This window comes from Manacus vitellinus, unplaced genomic scaffold (genome assembly GCF_001715985.3).
Source record: "Manacus vitellinus isolate BGI_N305 unplaced genomic scaffold, ASM171598v3 scaffold_2_pilon, whole genome shotgun sequence".
Lineage (NCBI taxonomy): Eukaryota > Metazoa > Chordata > Aves > Passeriformes > Pipridae > Manacus > Manacus vitellinus.
The window spans coordinates 29,437,441-29,457,687 of NW_021940208.1; the positions used below are offsets into that span (position 1 = coordinate 29,437,441).

Consider the following 20,247-nt stretch of genomic DNA (forward strand, 5'->3'; position numbering starts at 1 on the left):
TGCTATTTACTTTAAACACTAAAAAGGAACCACATCAAAAACATGTATTTCATATTTCACTATTTATATGGAAAAGGAGGTTAATAAATGAAACTTGCAGAAGACTAAGCTGTATTTCAATGCCTCTCCAAACATTTAACAAGACTGATTAACTAAAATTCTCTTTAATCATGTGACAGTACAGAAGATAGTGTATATTATGTATGAAAAAGTATTTGAATTAATATAAACTTATTATCAACTAAGTTATAAACCCTATTAAAATTCCCATTTTTGGTTTAGTATTACATCACTTAAGATTTGGAATAATTGGAACAACATTTTTTTTGAAAAGAGGAAAGAAAAGTACTGTAATGGCAAACATTTTATAATATGGATTATTTTAAATTCTGCAGTAAATATTTCAAGACATGTAGATTTTCACTGAATAAGTAAACAACTCTGCATGACAGTACTCTCAACCAGTATGATATTCCTAGCTTGAAATAGGTCTAACAAGTGCCAAGCACCTTGATTTAGAAGAAGCATTTTTAAGTACTTGGACAACAAAATAGTTAAAGGAACCATTAAAAAAAAAAAAAGGGAAAACAAATAAATCAAGCAGCTACATATTAAAAACTTTATATAAATACCTCTTCAGATGCTGTTCCAGCTCCAAGAATAACACTTTCATGGTTATTTGTTCAGGACCTTGTTTCTGGAGAAATGTTACTTTCATTGAGGCATCTATTTAGTACCTGCTGAGTAGTTTCCCCCAGACAGAGGGTCGGAAGAAATACCTCTCAGTCCTTTGTGGCCATAAGATCAGCATTAGCATTCCACTATTAACCACAAGTCCTGAACTCTGCAGCACTTTCAAGAATTGCAAAGCCTTGCCTGTTAAAGATTATCCACTTGCTTCAATTCAAAGTTTGCCGAGTTTAATAGTGGTTGGTTATGATCAAGAAAAACAAGAAGGGCGAACAGTGACGACACCATAGATCCTGAGATCACATGGTGTTCTGTTACATAAAGCATCAAAAGAGATTAAAATCTTCATGATTATGTTTTCAAATCTCAAACAAATGCATCTTCTTTCAGCAGTGCCAAATTCACCAACTCTGAAGCTGATTCAGCCTGCTCCTGCTTTTTCTGAAGCACATGTTAATCACTACAGGTAGCTAATTCTGCTTAGAGAAAGGCAGCTTAAGTTTTACTGCTTCTCAAATTAAAGTTCTAGGGCTTAATGGCAGTTCCAATTAGACACAAAATTGACAGTACCCCGTTTGCCAGAAAAAATTTTACACAGGCAAATCCTATTCCTGACTGCTATTTTAAAAAGAACCCGTGATGACAGTTTGAGACGTGCATCTAGTTAGTCTTCTGCAGACCAGAAAAAGATAGCAACTCATCATGTATCAAGCCAAAAATCTATCAACTATTTCATTTTCTTCCTCACAGAAACAGATCACCATAAGGAGGTTTTGGTGCATTATAGTAACTCCATACCATGCAACTATCAGCCTATATGCGTAGGTACCATTATAACATTGCTTCAACCTAAACATATTCCTTCCTCTACCATGTTAAATGCTTTTCAGTGTGAAGAAAAATTGACTGCCCACAGTACATTGTAGAGAATCAAACAAGATTCACTTTCCTACTCTACAGGCAAGCTGGAGACCAGGAGATAACCCCTCACTACGGAAGTAGCCAGCTATTTGCAGCACGTGCGCAGGAACCCCTGCCACACAAAAGTGCATGGGCACTGATGTTACACTCTTCTCATCAGACTGCAACCACAAAAATGCAAAGGCAAAACCAGAAATCAAACCTAGCAAATGTTACTTGGACTTATTGCTGACTGCTAAAGTCATGTCAGATGTGTCTCCTCAAGTAGATTTGCCTTCTAAGACCATATTGGGAAGAAACCAAATGGAAGGGTCAAACAAGTTCATAGAATCATAGAATGGTTTGGGTTGGAAGGGACCTTAAAGATCATCTAGTTCAAACCCCCCACCATGGGCAGGGGACACCTTACACTAGTGCAGGTTGCTCAGGGCCCCTCCCAATCTGGTCCTAAACACCTCCAGGAATCTACAGCTTCTCTGGACCTCCTGTGCCAGTGTCTCACCATTCTCACACCAAAGAATTTCTTTGTAATATCTAATCCAAACCTGCCCTCTGTCAGCTGGCTCACAGCATGGCCATATACTACTTATCTGCATTTCTGTTCCATCTTGCCAAGGCAGTGAAGTGGTAACTGATGGCAAGGGAAGCAGGTATTACACAATAAAAAAGAAAGGAGTCTGGCTTGGGGGAAGAAGGGAGGGGTAAAATCAACTCTACTTATTAGAACCAACAAGTCTACCATCGCAAACAGGGAATATTTTGTTTAGGCAGTACTGAGGAAATGAACAAAAGAAAAAAATGCATTTTTTTTTTCCCTTGGGAATGAGGGATGTAGTGAGATTAGTTCCCCATTCCCAAAGCCTAGAGGCAATTCAGATAATTTGAACAGGGCATCAGATGTATTAACTGTGAAGCAGGGCAGAATTCTAAACTTCTTCTTCCCAGAGCCTTGTACGCTCAGAATGTTCCTTTTAAGACACAGCAAGGAGATTGAAGCAGACAAGTTACATTTTGCCATAAATGTTTCTCTCATTACATCAAGTGAACCTCTCAGCACAGCATGGGAACGGATAACAAGCAGGGCTCGTTTTAGCATTCTCCTCTAGCTCCCACTGAAAAGCCACGGAGGTGGGGCCACTCAGCGGAGCAGTTGGAGAAGAGGCAGACAGGTATAATGGCCCTAAAAGAGGGATGCTTACTCTGAAAGCAGGGCAAATCTTGGAAACTTGGAGATTTACATGGTATAACCACATCTAAAAGAGAGAGGTAGATCAGGCTTCAAGGAAAAATAAGTAAGGAACAAAAGGATCAACAACAGTAGCAATCAACAACTATTAAGACTGTCACAGAATATTCTGAGTTGGAAGGGACCCAGAAGGATTGTCAAGTCCAACTCTTAAGTGAATGGCCCTTAAGGGGATCAAAACCAAGCCCCTGGTGTGATTAGCACCAGGATGCTCTAACCAGCTGAGCCCAGTACTATTGAATAACTTCAATATTCAAAATGACATATTACTTATAGCCAGGAGTCTTGCTTATTTTAAAGAGCTGAAGCATCAAGCTGACAGAAGACTGCTCAAAACCAATTACAGAAAGCCGAACCAAGACAAATTTTAATTTCAGTGGCATCCTTACACATCCTTATAGAGTCAGAGACTCAGTACAATAATAATTCCTTAAGAATCCTACTGGTTACACTGTCTTACATATCACATATGCTACAGCTTCCCTTGGACATTCTATAAAGTACACAGCTGACCTGTAGCAGTCACGGTCAGCTAAGTCTGTATCTCACAGAACTGCGGCAACAGAGCTGATTGGCTTCAGATTTTAAGCTGCCATTCTCCTAACCCTCTTTAACATGCTTCTAGCCCTCTCTATTGTCTGTATTCCCCTCTGTAAAGCTGCACAGTTGACATCAGCTAAAAGGACAATCCTTCTCCGTAACTACTGCACATACAGTACGTGCACTGATCACAGGTGTTTTCCAGGATGCCTGAAACAATGAGTACACTTTGAAGTATGTTGGAGTGGAAAAGGGATGAAAGCAGTGATGTTAACCTTTCCTGTAGACAGTCTTTACTTTCTCCTTTCCTATTCCAAGATGTCCTTTGAACAGGAGCTCCATCACGCTAGCAGCTGTGTCATGAGAGTTAAAAACATGGTCCAGTAAGTTATGCACATCTGACTAATACATCCCTCAGCTCCAATGCTCCTCTGATTCAATTCCAGATTTCTAGTATAGCCAGAAAGATCATAAAGTGTTAGATTACATTGGGGGGAAAGCAATTTCTTAAGGGGCACAAATCTAAGCACTGAATAAAACTTAGGAAAGATTAATAACTGTACTATCGGCTTACATCCACACACACATAAATAGTTCTATTTGCATCTCATGAGTTTATGCTAAAATCCTTGTATCTTGCTCTGCTTATTAAAAGAAGCCATGTCAGAATCAGTTAGAAAGTGAAAAGCAAATATTATACATACATACACACACACACACACACATATATATACATACACACAGCCATGCATATATGATGCAGAACTGCATAATGAAGCAGCTGAATATATTCAGTAAAGGAGCAAGTTCACTGCTAGGCCCACAAAGAAAATGCTTCATCTCTGGTAACACTAATCACTTTTCCTCATGCATCAGCCCCAATTCGGGTGACAACATTACAGTAAGGCAACACTCACAGGTTTAATTTGATGCTACTTCTCTAGCTATGTCAAGTAAAATAGTTTCTATACCACTGATCTAAAAGCACCAGATTGAAATTCATCACTTTTTTACTTGGGGACGTTTGTACTCCAAAGGAGTCTTATCAGTTCCACTCACCACCTTAACAAAAAACAGTAAATGATTTGAAAATCAGCAAACTGATTTTTAGTCAGTTACCAGACTGAAAACAAATTAATCTTTAAACACGACTGCTTCAGAGGCAGCTATTCCAATAACTACATGATTTTTCTCATAAGCATTTCCCATAAATTTGACAAAGCTCGTTACAGTGCATTCAAGTAATTAAAAGGATTACTCAGTTATGTGTAAGTCAACAACTTACGGGCAATAAAAACCACAAAGATATTGTAAGCCTACTGGATTAACTAAGCGATTGAACATTTTTACTGCTTTGAAAAATAGCCTCTAGCTGCAACTGAAAAATGCCTGAAGTACAAGGATCTTCATTCTTCTCCTGCCACATTCAAGAATTCAGCATCAAGCTATGCTTTCCTTTGTCCTGAACCACCCTGGCTCTTATATAAAGTGACAGATTGCACACAGATGAATTATCACTCCAGGTACATTAGAATGTCAGATATGGGTAAATTTTAACATTTAATGAAAAAAAAAACCAAGATTTCATGCATGATAGCATCAGGGTACCTAGGTTCTCTCCCACCCATAGCTCTTATGCCCAAAGGGGAAGGAGGAGCATATTTCAAGATTCTTAATTTGTGGTACTCCTTGACAGTTTTGATTTAAAAAAAAAATATTAAAAAATGCAGCAGCCCAAGTTAAGATCTAAACTGTAAGTTAATGAATCTGGCATTCAGCCAGCAGAATTTACTGTTTACATCAGTCTGAATGAAGTGTAGCACTTCAGCCTGAATTCCTCAGCGTGTCACACATCGTTGAGTGAGCTGCCATATCTTCATGGGTAAACATTTAGTAGGTTCATTTTCCACATTCTACAGAGGACTTCAGAGACAGTTTGAATAATGCAGACTTCACCATAAGAAAAAGCAGCAAGTCAACCTTTAGACTACAGACATAAAACACCCTATGGTAACAATGTCAATTCTGATGTGATGCAACAAACTAAGAATTTAAAATTCTGATGTGCATATAAGTGCCTGATAAAGCAGAAAACATACCAGACATTCAACTCTTCTGGAAACTTTAAAGTTCCAAACATGCAATCCTTAAGATATTTAAGGGTTAAAGAATTCCTAAAATAGTTATCCAAAATTCACATAAGTCACCAGGACTTAAGATTTCCAAAGTTTGTTTCATGATTACAGCACAGCCTCCTAGACTACTATTTTACAAATATAACAAATAAACCTTTATATCAAGTTACAGCACTTCCTGTTACCAGCAATGTCCCATATACCATTTGCATCCTAACCTACAGGTTTTTTTTAACGCTTTGTTACCTTCCACCCTCCTATCTTAAATCAATCTTTATGCAGTGCTTTGGCACAGGGTTTTGCAAGGCTGCTAGTCAATGACAGCATGCAAAAAATAAATCTGACTTCAGAAAATATTTATTAGAACCACTCAATGAAGCAATGCATGCTGGCTTGTCAAAGGAAATAGTTTTGACAACAAAAAATGTTAAATAGCACAAAAAGCTGTAGAAAGACATCTACACTACAATGAAAACCAAAGCAGTGAAGTGAAAGACAAGAAGGTGGACAACAAATTGGGAAATATTTCCAAATGCTAGCAGCAAAAATCACTGTTGTACTTTTGTTATCTTCATATTTTGAACAGATGTCATGAAATGCAGTTAGAGAAGATAGTTTTCAGTCTGTCATTAAACAATTTAAAAAAAGTTTAGGTACTAACATCCTAATTGAACATCCGAGTCATCACCAAGTGATATAAAAGGTATGGCTTTCAGTTACACAATGATAAGCATTACAATTGCACATATTTAGTCTGTTAATTTACACTCAATTTTTATTTTCATCTTGGCACCCCTATATATGCTGCAGAAAAGTAAATCCTCCCTGTGTGAAAGATGAAGAAACACATACAGGGAAGACCTTACTGGATCTGAAACACCCATTTAGCCTGGGAGCCACTACCAGGCATGGCCAGAGGCAGATGTTTAGGTGAGAACCCAGCAAGGCAGGCAGATAAATGCAACCTTCCTACAGTATCCTCCTACGTGTCAGCAACCAGCAGCTTGAGGAGTTTCTGCACAAAAAGGAATAACTTAGTGCTTAATGACCCAAGATAATTTTCTTCCAAGAACTGGTCCATTTCTTTTCCTTTAAAGAAATTACTCTGGTCACATAGTTCTGAGGACTTTCTAAAACTCTGGTTGTTAAATTCTGAGTTAATTACCCAGGGAAGAGACAGTTTTCAAATTATCACATATAAAGCATCAACCACCCTGGCTTCTAAGGAGATATGAATTTGAATCTCAAAAGCAGTCCTGATTTAGGAACACACAATAGGAACACCTGGAAACCAGCACAAGCATGAAGGAGCAGCTACAGGAGTCAGTCTTCTCCATGAACCACAGTAAGCCATCTGCAAGAGAGTTCTTTACATATCACTAACTGGAAGTCACCGAACTTCTATCATTTAATCATACAGAAGAACAGACAATGTCAAAGCATATTCAAGTTGTAGAACTATGTTAGTACAGGGACAACAAAACACATTAAAAAAACTGAGTAAAATATATTGAGGAAGAGGAAGAAGTAATTAAGGGCATTGGTACTGAATACATATTGTCAATTAGAATAGTTACTGGTTACTGCTTTTTGTACTGTGGCAATGACTAAAATCAGATTAAGCCTACAGGAGACAAGCCTAGTATCTCCTCCACTTCTACACATAAGGCATCTCTTTACCATGACTATGCTATGTTATCCTAATCTAAAGTAAGTACTCCTTTCCTTCACTGCAGCACCTATGAAACCCAAACCAGCAGAATCTCTGATTAAGAGGAGCCTGATGAACATGAACTAGCACAGCACAGTAACAGCAGCTCAGCATTTTTTGCTGCAAGGGACTGTCAATCTACTGTGCATGTTACATCAGCAGAATACAAAACTAATGATGAAGGATTTGCAGGCATTCAGCCAGACTAGAGGGGAAGAAACCCTGTCTCCTGAAACATGTCTTTGGTGGTATTGGTGTTTTTAACTTAAGCATACAAGAGAAAACTTGAGAATACTATGAAGTTGCCTGTCACATGACCCATGAAATGGAGTCCCCCACTTAAGGGTAACTTAATTTCAACAGATAAATGCAGCAGGAAGTGAGACTCAAAGCTTCCTATTGAGAAAGGTCATCCAAAACCTTCACAGGACAATTGCAGAATAAATCTCTGGCCTGCCCAAACCTCCAAACTGAGATCCATCAGTAGGTGTGAGCTAATAGAAACCAGTTACAGCTATTCTTGGATATTCTTCCTCAGTAATACTGGAACTTTATGAGACCAAATTACAGCAGACATTCCTTGGGCATTTGGTGACATCCATATTAAAGGAGTAAATTAAAGATTTAGAACAATGTAGTTCTAACCATTATCAAGATAGGAAGAATTTTTAACTCTACAGCTCTCTTCCCACAGATTTTCCTTTCTTTCGGATTCCAGAAAGCAGCCTGTACTCAAGCAGCAGCTCACGCCCAAAAAGCTATGGGAGCCATAAGGTTACTGTCTTATTTTTAAGAAGTCAGCCTCTTTCAAAAAGGAGGCAAGTAGAACATCACCTCTGAGCCACTACACAAGCATCAATTCATAAAGGAGTAACCAACCCCTTATGGTATTGCAAACACAGCAGTTATAACATGACCTTCAATGCTCTAAAGCAAACTGCAGAGACCAGAGATGCTGGGTTTTTCTCTACCATATCAAATATTTTCCCATGGAAGGAGGAGTAATGCTTTGTCATCCTGCTTCTCTTCTTCAATAAGGCCAGACACCCTGCAAGGCAAGATCTAGTTAAAAAAAGTGATTCTCTGATGTGTAAACCAGAATAAAGCCCTCCAGGAATACATTGCTTCAAAAGAGAAGGCCACTCCACCAGGCCCAAGCATTCGGCTCCTGGACCACGCCAGGACCTCTCAGGAGCAGCACAAGGCAAGTGCCAAACATCCGAAGAAAGAAAGGTGTAACTTGCTGCTGAAAGTGAAACTTCAGGGTCTGATAAGTGTTCTGTGTTATTTGTTCACATACAGATAAGGTCCATGGTGCTGTGAAACCTACTTAAGTGCTTACAGAGGTTTGAGAGGAAAACAGCATCAACTAAATAACACCACAGGTGGCAAACTAAATACCTTGCTACTGAGACACTGATACCGTACAATTCTTTTCCTGTAATGAGTCCCATCAGTGGCTCACCAGGACTGATTAGGCTACATTAGTTCGAGTGTCAACAATATCCTAACATTAAGCATTAGCTCCTTTAGCAGGCATTGGAAGACAGCACTAGTCCTATACTTCATTATTTTTACAGTAAACATTTAACTCTTATCCTGTATCTATTTTGGTATTCTTCTAAATTGATTTGTGTTTGCCAATGTTTATTTCAGAAAAGACTGAAAGTCACCACCTTCAATTTTCTTATCTGGCTATGTAACAACAGCCAGCAATTCTGAAATTAGCAGCCTCTGACACAGCATTTTCTTCAGAGACCTTCTGATTGTATTTTCATTTCTTCTCTTATCAGTCAGGAACACAGAATGTGACAACATTGCAGATGTGCTAAAATGTCCCTCTTAAGCCAAAAATTGGGACTTCAGTTCCAGAGCCAGTAATTATCAGTGACTTTCTTGAATTTAATTGCTCTAATCGGGTGAGTGAAAAAGGTATGAAGGTTATTTGAGAGACCAAAATAAGGGTTTGGAAGAGTATCTCAGTGGAATAGAGATTATTTTTATATATACTATTATTAATGAGACTGGGAAACGTATTTATAATGAAATTAAATATTAAATAACAGAACCATAGGAAAACCATCAAACTACAGATTTGGAAACTAGAAAAGCACATCAGTGGACTAAAGAAAGACAAAACAGTAAGAAGCAAAAAATAGAAATAAAAAGGCAAGTGGAAGCAGGGAAGGAACAGGGAAAATAAGTAGTTAGGACAAGCCAAACAGCAAGGAGAGCAAAGCATCAAAAAGAGAAGGGTCAGGAACTGCATGAGGGAGTGAAGAGGATAAAGGAATTACAGGCTAAAAATACCCAAAAGAAAGGTACCAGCAGAAGTTATTTTTTGGTACATTTAATACAACATCAAAAAAACCCCAGAAAGAGCATTTCTGGAAATGCCATACTTTTCTGGAAAAGAAAGAGAAATATAGGAAGGGAGGAATTAAAAAACTAAATCTATAGCAAGCAGCTGCCAAAGCCCTGCAGTTTCCCTTGGCAGACCAACACTTCCATTGATAACCCAATGCTATGATATTACTGTCCTATGATGACAACTTTTGGAAGACAAAAAGGAAAAAAAAAATAAGAGTTTCAAACTCAATCTCCCTTCTCTGTGTACATGAGCAAAACCATCCAGCCTATGACGACTCTCTCCTTGTTCATGCTCCAAATACAGTGTGCTAAAGAAATGCTTTAACATAAAGTACCACAAATAAATCAGTTACATTAGACAAGATCTTTATATGGTTCACCTTACCCCTCTGGAAAGGGTTAAGGTGACAATGCTAGGGTAACTAATTCCAAAATGATGCATAAAGCCCGGAACTGTGCTGTCCTGTCTCTTGCAGTCAAGCAGAAAAGTGTTGCCATTGACGGAGTTCTCCTGCCAGGAGCACTGCAGAAGCAGCAGCCCTTGGTTTAACCAGCAGGACCACTGCCCTTCAGAGTAGTCAGTTAAATGCCATCCAAAGCAAAAACCCAGCCTATATCCATCTTTCCACAATCACAAGTGATTTGGTCACCACAAGTCTGAGGATTTTTTAAGACTGCAGCACTCCCATGTGAACTGCAAACAAGACACTGCTATTTTTGCTTCTCTTCGAAGCACAGGCATTTTGAACGGGGAGGGCAGACGGACAGACACAAAGCCAGTTTACTGACCTATGTGCATTTCAGCTGTAGTTAGTAATGGATACCCAGGTCGGCCGCAGAACACGTGCTTCACGGCGGCGCAGGCCCAGCCTGGCCCTGGGCATGGAAAGGAGTAAGAGAATGGGAGCTTCGCCTGTGCGGACAGTGCCATCGTGGGAGATGAGAGGGGAGCCCCGGAACACACAGAAGAGAAGGACAACTCTAAACCCGGGCAGATGGAGCTCGTCAGCCCTGTAAGGCCATCCATCTAAGAGAAGGTCACTCCAAACAAACCTACGTCCTGAGGACCTCGCTGCCACCATCCAAGCTCGCTCGGCCCCGGCAGTTGAACCTTAGGATTAGAGGGTGGGCTCAGTTCAGCGCACACTGTGTCTCACCTAAAAAATCCACTGCGCAGGCTCGAAGGCCTTACCCGCATTTGCAAAGCCCTGTATCACCAGCACGCTTGTAACGAATGTGGGCAGAGACCTTTCCCAAATCTTTGTTCGCGAAGACTGACCATGATGATGATGATGAGTAACGGAGAACACTTCATATTGTTCACTGAAAAATGCACCAGAAGTGGTAAGGATGATGAGTTCTAAATGTATTCCAAAAACTCTCTGTATTTCTGGCTTCTGAATATCAGTTTATCAAGTTAAAAGAACCAACAGTTCTTATTTCCAAGGAACTTGGAAAAAAAATTTAAAAAAAATAAAAATCAAAGTTTATTACTTTCTCCTTCAGTCAACAGTTCAATATCCCATTAAACATTTGCAGTGATTTTTACTGGTACATACATACTGATTTAAGTCCAAAGATATAAGTAATCTTTGGATTACTTATAATCTCAGTGAAAGCTCAGGCTTTCACGGCAACAGGCTTTCCATTGACAGAGGCTGGACTTTCCATGTTTTAATAAAAGGCATAAACACAATTAACAAGTTGAATAACATTCTTTTCCCCTCACTCCATTACACATACTCCACTACTGTATTTTACAAGGGGTTCCAACTAACTGCCATGAAAGGTTCTCTACTTCATCCTGCCCACATATTCTTGCCTTCTCCTTCACACTGCATCTGATGGAAAACCAAGTATTACCACCTGCTACACCATGTAAATAATATAAAAGTGAAGGCAGAAAAGAGTGACTGGCAAAGTGGGAAGAGTGAGAGTGTATAAACATTTTTCATTCTAGGCTGCTTTGCTGTTCCTTACACACACATGCCAATTCCACTATCAGCATAAAGTCTTCCAAGAAACACCAGGTAGGACATGCTACCACCAAAAAGCAAATATGAAATTTTGTTGTTATTTTCTGTCGGGATATTTTATTGTTGTTAAAGGAAAGGGAAGAATAAGAAAAGTAGATAAGGAAATAAATATTCCTGGGTAATTAACTTTTCTAAAGAAATGCATCATGGCAGTAGGATTTCCCTTTCCCAGTCTACAGCTATGTGGCATGTCTGACTCAAGATTCATTGCACACTGCCAAGTAGAGGGCATGCTCGGTAAACACAGATACAAATAAACTGATATTTACCTGTGTCAGAAGTTTATCAGAACAGAAAATGAAGAACAACATTCCAAAGAAGATAAGCAGGCAGGCAGAAAGGACAGCAGAAAAGAGGGGGGAAAAAGCAAAATTATAATCAAAGTTATCATATATATTAAGAGATACACAACAGCAAGTACAGTTAACATTAAACCTGTTACTTCAGGGTTACTCAAGAAGTGACTGCATCACTTGTGCCAAGAAGCAAAGAGGTATAGACACAGATAACAGTATTATCCAATTATTTTATTCAAAAAGTATTACTTGAGTCATGGATTTGTCAGATGGAACCGTGTCTGGTCCATTCAAAGGCACCCGTCAAGATAAGTGCACAGTTAAAAAAGAGGTCTGCTTGCAAGTTTACTGAAAATAATTCACATATTGAATATCAAGTATTATTTCTCAAAGCTCACTTTAGCATAGGCAAGGTTAGATGTCTAGAGTACAGTACACGCAGGGGTCTCTGCCTTTCATCTACTAATCAGAGAAGCAGTCCAGAAGAAGGAGCATCCTGAACTAAGGCTGGTCTTTATAAATATCCTTCCCTCGTATAAAGCAGATTTTTCAGTGGCCAGCATAATCCAAACTCTAAAAAGGAAGCTCATAGAACGAAGCACACACACACAGAAAACCAAAATCAATTCAGTGGACTAAGAGAATTCTAGTAGCTAAAGTCCATTAGGCACAGGACTTACTGGTATTCTGACTTCATAAGGTTACTCAAACTAAGAGCCTTACAGGGAAGTGTAGTAGCACCTTTTCTGTTCCTGTGCTTCGTTCTGGCTTCCGAGCCCATCCATTTCTCCTTTTCCACCTCTCCTATATTATTTTCTCTGTCCTTTCTGGTACTTTTCCCTTTGGTTCGGTAAACTGGCACATAGCAAACCTTCCAGGTGTTCCCCTTTCCCCTGTTCCCAGAAGACGCAGTTGGCAATGACATTCCAAGCGTAGGGGAAGCATAAGATGATAGGTAGAGATGGGTAACGGGTGAAGGCAATGGATATCAAGCATGCATAATTCATCTGAGCTACAGCTGTCTCTGTAGAGAATGCAGAAAAAGAGTCTTCTAGCACACCACACTGTAAGGAAAGCTGAGATCCACAGCACACACAAAAAGATCAATATGACACCTTTAGGAAAGCCAGAAATAACAAGGTTAAGAAAAAAAAAAGAGGAAAAATCATTATATATTATCCTAAACTGCACAGACTAACCTTAAAACCACTATAGTTTCAGATATTTTTACATTTATTTCAACTCGAACAGAGTGCTCAATGTCTAGCAGCTCCCATTGCTCTAAAGAAGAATACTTGCATTACGATTTTTAAGGATCTGAACCTTTGTTCAATTGCACAGCAAAAAGTACCAAAAGAAACTGAAACATTATCATCTTAACTGTTTTAGCATTTGTCACAATTATTTTCTCACCAACATGAATTAAGAGAAAACTAGATAACTTTCAGTCTCAAATTGCCACTCACGCATAAAAGGAAGTTTCTATCAGAATTAAAAGGTATTCCACATTTTGGGTTTTAAAGCAAGTGATTACTCATGCTGATTTGAGACTCCCTTCAACAGTTAGGTGGCTGCTTTTTCCTTCAAGGCCCCTATTATATAATAGTTCACCCACCTATAAAACACTGATTTCCATACAACAACTATAAACCACAAGTTATCCATTTTTGCAATAAACATTCCTCTAAATGCATGAAACAGTTTTTTTTCTGGTTTTATTTTACTTTTGCACCAACTTTGAGCAAGAGGAAGCTGCCACTGACATCAGCACTACAAACAGGCACCTAAAATAGCAATGCAGCTTTAAAAAATGCAAAACACAAAAAGCCAAACCAAACAAAATTCCAAAAACAACAACAAGAAGCCATCCTTTGACCATGTATAAAATGCTTGAGGAAAACCAGAAAGGTCACACAGATTTTTAAACTTCCCATATAGCACACTGTGCACAAAAACAGGAATTAAAAGTACACAATGCTTGCATAACCAGAAGGTCCCCAGTCTCACTGCAGAAGGCTTAACATGATCGCCACCAACCCTGCCCCTGGAGGGCTCCTTATATGTGGAAATATATGTTACAGTCACACTAAGACAGAAAAGCCTCCCTTGTTTATTAGTTGAGGACTCAAACAAGAAAAATAAAGTGTAAATACAAGTACAGACCATTCACTATTCTTCTTCCAAGCTTCACACAATTTGGGAGTTATTCAACCACAACAATAATTAAGGATGCCTTGAGAGTACCATACCTGAACAAACTCTATTCCAATACACCACACTGCTGACACTACAGACTCAGCTGAATATTATCCAGCCCTGGCAGCTTTGAAGCTTTTTCTGCCTTTTCTTCTTTTTGATGCTTCCCTCTTTTTGGGGTCTGTGGGCTCCTCTAGCCCTTACAGAGGTCAGGCAAGCCCCTGGTGACAACTTCTCCCCCAAAAGTCTACCTCCAAACAACTTTTAAGTTGAAAGCTGAATAGAGGTGAAATTTAAATAAGAATCACCAGACCGGGACTCTGCAGAATCAACCTATAAGAAGGTGAAATAGTCACTATGATACATAACGCAAAAGCAATCTCAATGCAATTAGTTACTTCCACCAACTCCATCCTCCCAGGAAATCCATATATAAGGTCACTGGAAAGCTCTGCCTAACTTACTGAGTACCATTTCATACCTATCGTATGCCATCAGAATCTGCATCCCTGTGGGGCATCGCTGTCCCTTCCCCTAACCCGCTTCCCACTAACCTTAACTACTGTTAGCTTGTTCAGATGTGGATTCAGCTGCGTTTCCGACTTGCAGACACGAGTTATTTACGCAGTTTACATTAACTCGGCAAAATCCACAGCAGCAGAGGCTGACCCCCGGAGGTCCGCTCCACCGGACCCGGTTATTTCAGGACGCCGCGCGCTCCCGCGCGGCGGAACGGCGGACAGCGCGGCTGCTGGAGCCGCGACACTCCGCCGCTCCCCCGCCCTCGGCCCCGCAGAGGATGACCCGCCGCACCCGGCTCCCGCCGCCCCGCTCCCTGCCCTGCGGCATGCTCCCCCCCCACTCCCCCACGGTACAGTTCGGGAAGACGGGTAAGGGCGCTCCAAGGCGCCGAGCGCGACAGTCCGCCCACGCCAGGGAAGGCGCACGCCCGGCGGCTCAGGAGTCGCTCGGCCCGCCGCGCAGGCCCGCAGCGATCCCTCCCGAGAGACAGCGCACACCCGCCGCAGGTAATACACGAACACTTCGGGAGGCGCGCGAATAACGCGGGGTGCAGCGGTACACGGTCCCTCTCCCTCCTTCCTACAGAAAACGGCTTTATCTCCCTGAAAACGGAGGCGCGACAGGGTGATTTAGCCTGCATTCACACAGATAATGGCTACAAGCACAGACACAAAAGTATCTCGTTTGTACACAGAGGCTGGGTACATAAATAAGAGCATCGAAGCAGATAAAAGCCGACTGACAGTGAAAAGCGGGTTCTTGGATGACGGTGGAGCACAGCCCAAATATGGGAAACCAGGACTTGCCAGACACACCTGTCCCCAGCTGCTATGCATCCCCATAGGCCTGGGCCACACACCTCCAACCACTTTATATATCCCCACTTAGTAGTTTTCTTTTACTACAGAGTCATTGCATGAAGAATGTGGCACAGGGAAGCTCACAGGGACAGAGTCCTACCAAAACGTGGGAAAGGGAACCTTTGCCCTGGGACATGTTCCCACCAGCATCTCCTCTCACTTACCGCCCCAAAAAACAGGGTGCCTCTCAACCTTGCCATCAGACTTTTCCCCAGGGCATCCCTCAGAGTCATTGACTACTTTTAGGTCTAAAATGAGCTTGGGGCCAAAACCTGTGTTGGTTTTTCCCTCTGAGTAAATATTTAAGGCTGTGTATGTGCAGGGAAACCCAGACAAATCTCCCTGGTGCTCCACATACAGGAAGCCAGCCCAGCTTTGATTGCTGGAGCCTGCTTGTGAATAGAGGCAGAAAGAGACACTGATCTAAATCAGACTGTGAGCACACCATATTTTTCTTGGGAGAGGTAACCTGCAGAACACAGCAGAGAGGCTGCAGTACACCACGCTTGCCAACAAGTTAAGCTAAAGCAATGTGCTCTCTCCCCTCTCTCATCAGCAAAAAAGCCAAAGGTAGCAAGATACTGGTGTCACACCAGAAAAACCACACTTGATGAGAAAGAAAAAAAAAAGATAATTTCAATTCATAAGAGGCATAATGTAGAAGAGAATTATTTCTTATTCATTTCAAAACACTGTATTGACAGTACTCTTTTTCCCACTATAAAACTAATGTAACTTCTCAAACTAAAGCAATCCTCATATTAATTATATTAATTGGATTACTAGATTCCCTCTAGTCTTCCTGAAAACCCCCCTAAATTTACTCCTTCCTTTTGGTAGAAGGTCACTAACCAGTCCTCAACATACACATGCCCACAAGCATTGCAGCTTTATTGAGAAAAGACTCTGATCCTCTGGGCCAGCCTCACAGCATATGACAGGAAATAAAACCAACCCAAACAGTTGTTTTAGCTGAAGCTGCCAAAGGGTCATTGGCACTCTCACCTCCAACCCAGTCCATCTTTGCTCGCTGGTGGTTACCTCTGAGCAAATACTAAATCAGTGAGATGCTGTGCACTCAAATCCTGCCACTATTCCCAGGAATACCAATAGAAACAATCTCTGCTGAACCTGGCTTAAGAAAACACAAGTGTGTGTACCCAGGGCATGCAAGTGAGGTGGCATATTAGAACACAAAGATTTTAGAGTCTTAATTTCCAAGACCTCTGGCTGCTAGAATATACTCTTAAAAATCAGACTTTATGTTTGTTTGTTTTTTTAAAATGTTTCTTCATGAAAAATGTGAAGTTTAAAGAGAGTGTACTCCACCGTGCAACCATTTTCAGTGCGGGTGAATATGCAACTCAATGTTTTTCCTTTTTATGAACACACAAACACTTGAAGGAATTGTTTTTTGTTTTTTCCCTTCCTTGTTTTTTTTGTTTGTTTGTTTTAACAGAGCAGAAGCCAACATGGCAAAGACTTGTTCTTCAACTGCCAAAAGCATCACTAGTATAAAAGTGATGTCAGCACTGTTTTGTTAGTAACGCTGGCCTTCCCTCTGAAAAGGCAGAACATACACATTGCCAGGTCAAGCATTAATGGAAACAATGGTTAGTTTTCTTAGCCCTGCGGTGTGAAAGCTTGTAAGACAAGACATCATTAAAAAAGATCTGGGTTCACCTCAAACAATCACTCCAACTCTCTTCTGAAAATCCATATGCTCAGAAACTCAAGTGATTGAAGAAGTGGCAAAGGTAATCACACACACACAAAAAAGGGATTAAGCCTTGACTTTTTTTGCACACCTCCACCTCACCTTCCTCCTCGCTGGCTTACCTACATATGTACTGGAACACAGTATTTTGCAGAAAAAGATGTGCCTGCAAGATTGTGAACTCAATGAAAAACAGGTACTTTATGCAACCTATCCTTCCAAATTTAGTATTTAATCAACTGTCATAACAGGATTTGACACAAAGAGTCTGAATCTTTTGTTACTGTGCCAACCTGCAGTTTTGTCTACTATGGAAGTTTCAATACTGCACGTAGACTCCACGAGTTATCTGATCAAACCCATATTTATACTCCTAATTATCAAAGCAATGTTTTATTCAATTATTTCACCAAATCATCTTACTTCTTCTCAAGTAGAAAGTGCTTCACACAAAAGTGAAGCAGGCAGTGAGTTTTCTGCATGAGAAAAATCTCTTCAAATTGACCTTGGGCAGGATGCACAGGAAGAATACTGAAGGGCAAGTATTCTTAATTGACCAAATGTCTTTTGCTATAGGTTCTACAAGTTAGAGAATTGAAAGTTTCTACCTTCAACATATGGGAACAAATAATAACACAGCAGGTCCAATAAAAAGAAAAAAGCAATCAAAAAAAGCAGCTAAAATGTAAGAGTTCTAAACAACTTAAGTATGATACAGGTGTTACAAAATTACAGAAAAAATTAGACTGGAAGGGTCCTTTGGCTTTCATCTAGTCTAACCTCTGTTAAATAAGGTCGAGCTTCAAAATTACATCAGGTTGCCTTCTGAAGTAATTAAACAAGAACATACAGAGCTCTAAGCTCATAAACACTATCCTGACAGACCACCTCAAGTTGGAAGATGCCATCTAAAAGACTAGACCTTAGGAATGCTGAAGAGCAGTAACCAAAAATGGTGCAAACTTCATATAGACCTTGCAAATCAGATCAGCAAAGGCCACACATTTGTGATCCCCCACCCTCAACTAAAACAGCACAAGTTATTTCTTGAAACAGCAGAAAGGGAAAGAACAGAGTATTGGAAGAACCAGCAATCAGTTTCCAAAATATTACATCTCTAGGATATGAGAACCAGGAAAATAGTATGGCTGGTCAAAACTACAGTTAGAAAAGTACAGCAGGCAACTCCTCAGAACATACCTTATATTAAGCTATATTTTAAAAATTACTTCAGCTATTGATTTCTGCACTCCTGGCTGGAGATCAAACCAGAATCTTAAGTCTCCAACAGCAGTAACCTTTAGTATGTCATACTCATTTTCTTATGACAGCTTAAGATAAAAGATCATACTAGCCCAAAAAATAAAAAGTATAACTCTCCTCCCTCCTGGATGTTTTTAAGGAGGAAAGTCCCATTCTCTCAGACTTCTGCTGGCAAGGGTAATTAAGGCAGCAGCTGAAGACACCAAGAAACTCAGTACATGGAACCTTTTCATAAATGCTCAAATTACATTTGAACTGGGGCAGGGGGAGAAGGGAGAGTATCAAAGTGAAAAATAATAGTGAAAAGACAACCAAATACATCAGTCACACAGAAGGCAACAGGTTTTATGTCCCAGATGAAACTCCACTCTCTTGCCTTGCAAATGTAATACGACTAGGTTCTAGCTCTGTAGCACCCCAAAACCTCAAGAACTCACAGTAACTGTATTACCAGATCATGTGAATTAGATCCAATTACATATTTAAAAACAATGGTCACAAATAATTCTGTTGTAATTAGGTACAATGTCATGATCCAGGGTGCAGACAGCATTGAATGAAGGCCATATCCAAACTGACAAGAGAGATGCTATCTAAATGAGTACCCCAAGAGACTGTTACAAAACATTAATGCCAAGTAGAATCCATTTAAAAAATGCCACATCTGTAATACATATATGTGCATACATATATATGTATTATAAAAAAAAATTTTAAAAGGCAGGCAAAAATTAGAATACTTTGGTCTTAACTTCGTGTTATAAAACTCATGCAGATTTATAGGCATGTTTTTATGCTTTGGTGCTGTTCTGTAATACTTAAATGACCACTTCCAGAAAGTTCATCATCTGCGTATCTTGGGATTGTTTCCTTCAAAATTTATCACTCTGAACCACTGTTTCAGTCCAAGTGTTTAGATGAATGTTGCCTGAATTAAGCCACCATTAGCAGTTTGTTAAAGCCCAAAGATATGTATTTAATTGGTAGCTCAGTGGGTACAGCTCTCTACAGTCACTTCTAAAATTCAAAAGCAAAATACAGCAAGAAAAGGAGAACAGAAACATTACAGCTGTAGAAATCAATGTGGCCTCTGTCTACATGTGAGAGAAAAGCAAAGCAAGCAGGTTACATGAAATGTTAAGACTGTGTAAGTGAACTGGAGACATATCTTAACCTTACATCATCCCATTTAACATTATTCTCAAAACGTCTGCATTGCGTAACTACAATTTTAAGCATTTTTGAAGTCTGTTAAGAGCCAGTTACTTTTTGAATCTCAAGCACCCTTGTCTGCAATGACTGCCGAGTGTAAACACACCAAATGTCTTTCTATAGCTTCTAACATTGTTAAGGACTGACATTTCTACTGTTCCAATAATTTGATGGTCACAAAGTTATGATGGAATTTTCCTTTTTTGCTGTTTTTTTAAGTTGTACTCTAGACTGAACTCTAACAGCAAGGTTAGAGACATGCTGGAAATGTTCGCAATACATGTTTGCTGAGGTTAAGAATAGCCCAAAGATAAGCAGTTGCCTAAACTTGGCAGTTATGAACTGGGACTCTACACAGGCACAAAACATTCTTCTGATGCTCAGACTCATTTGTTCTCAAACACTGACTGTCCTGGCTCTGAAGCCATACACAAGTTTAATGAGGTGACAATCCCCTGCTGTCACAAAGTTTTGAGAGATTCAGGTCACAGAAAAAAAGAAAAAAACAAAACAACAAACCATGGGTAATTTG

The 20,247-nt window shown here is 39.9% G+C and overlaps 1 protein-coding gene across 2 annotated transcripts in view; it reads right to left on the reverse strand.

Moving 5' to 3' along the window:
• The window catches only part of TSC22D1 (TSC22 domain family member 1), a 91,870-nt gene that overhangs the window by 14,252 nt on the left and 57,371 nt on the right, over nucleotides 1-20,247 (reverse strand). The window contains exon 1 of one of the 2 annotated variants that reach the window (XM_018071235.1): nucleotides 633-942. The exons of the other annotated variant lie outside the window; for it this stretch is intronic. Coding sequence (XP_017926724.1) covers nucleotides 633-718 — 86 coding nt within the window. The 5' untranslated portion in view covers nucleotides 719-942. Of the gene's footprint in view, nucleotides 1-632; nucleotides 943-20,247 lie in introns of those variants that run through there. 2 annotated transcript variants of the gene reach the window in all.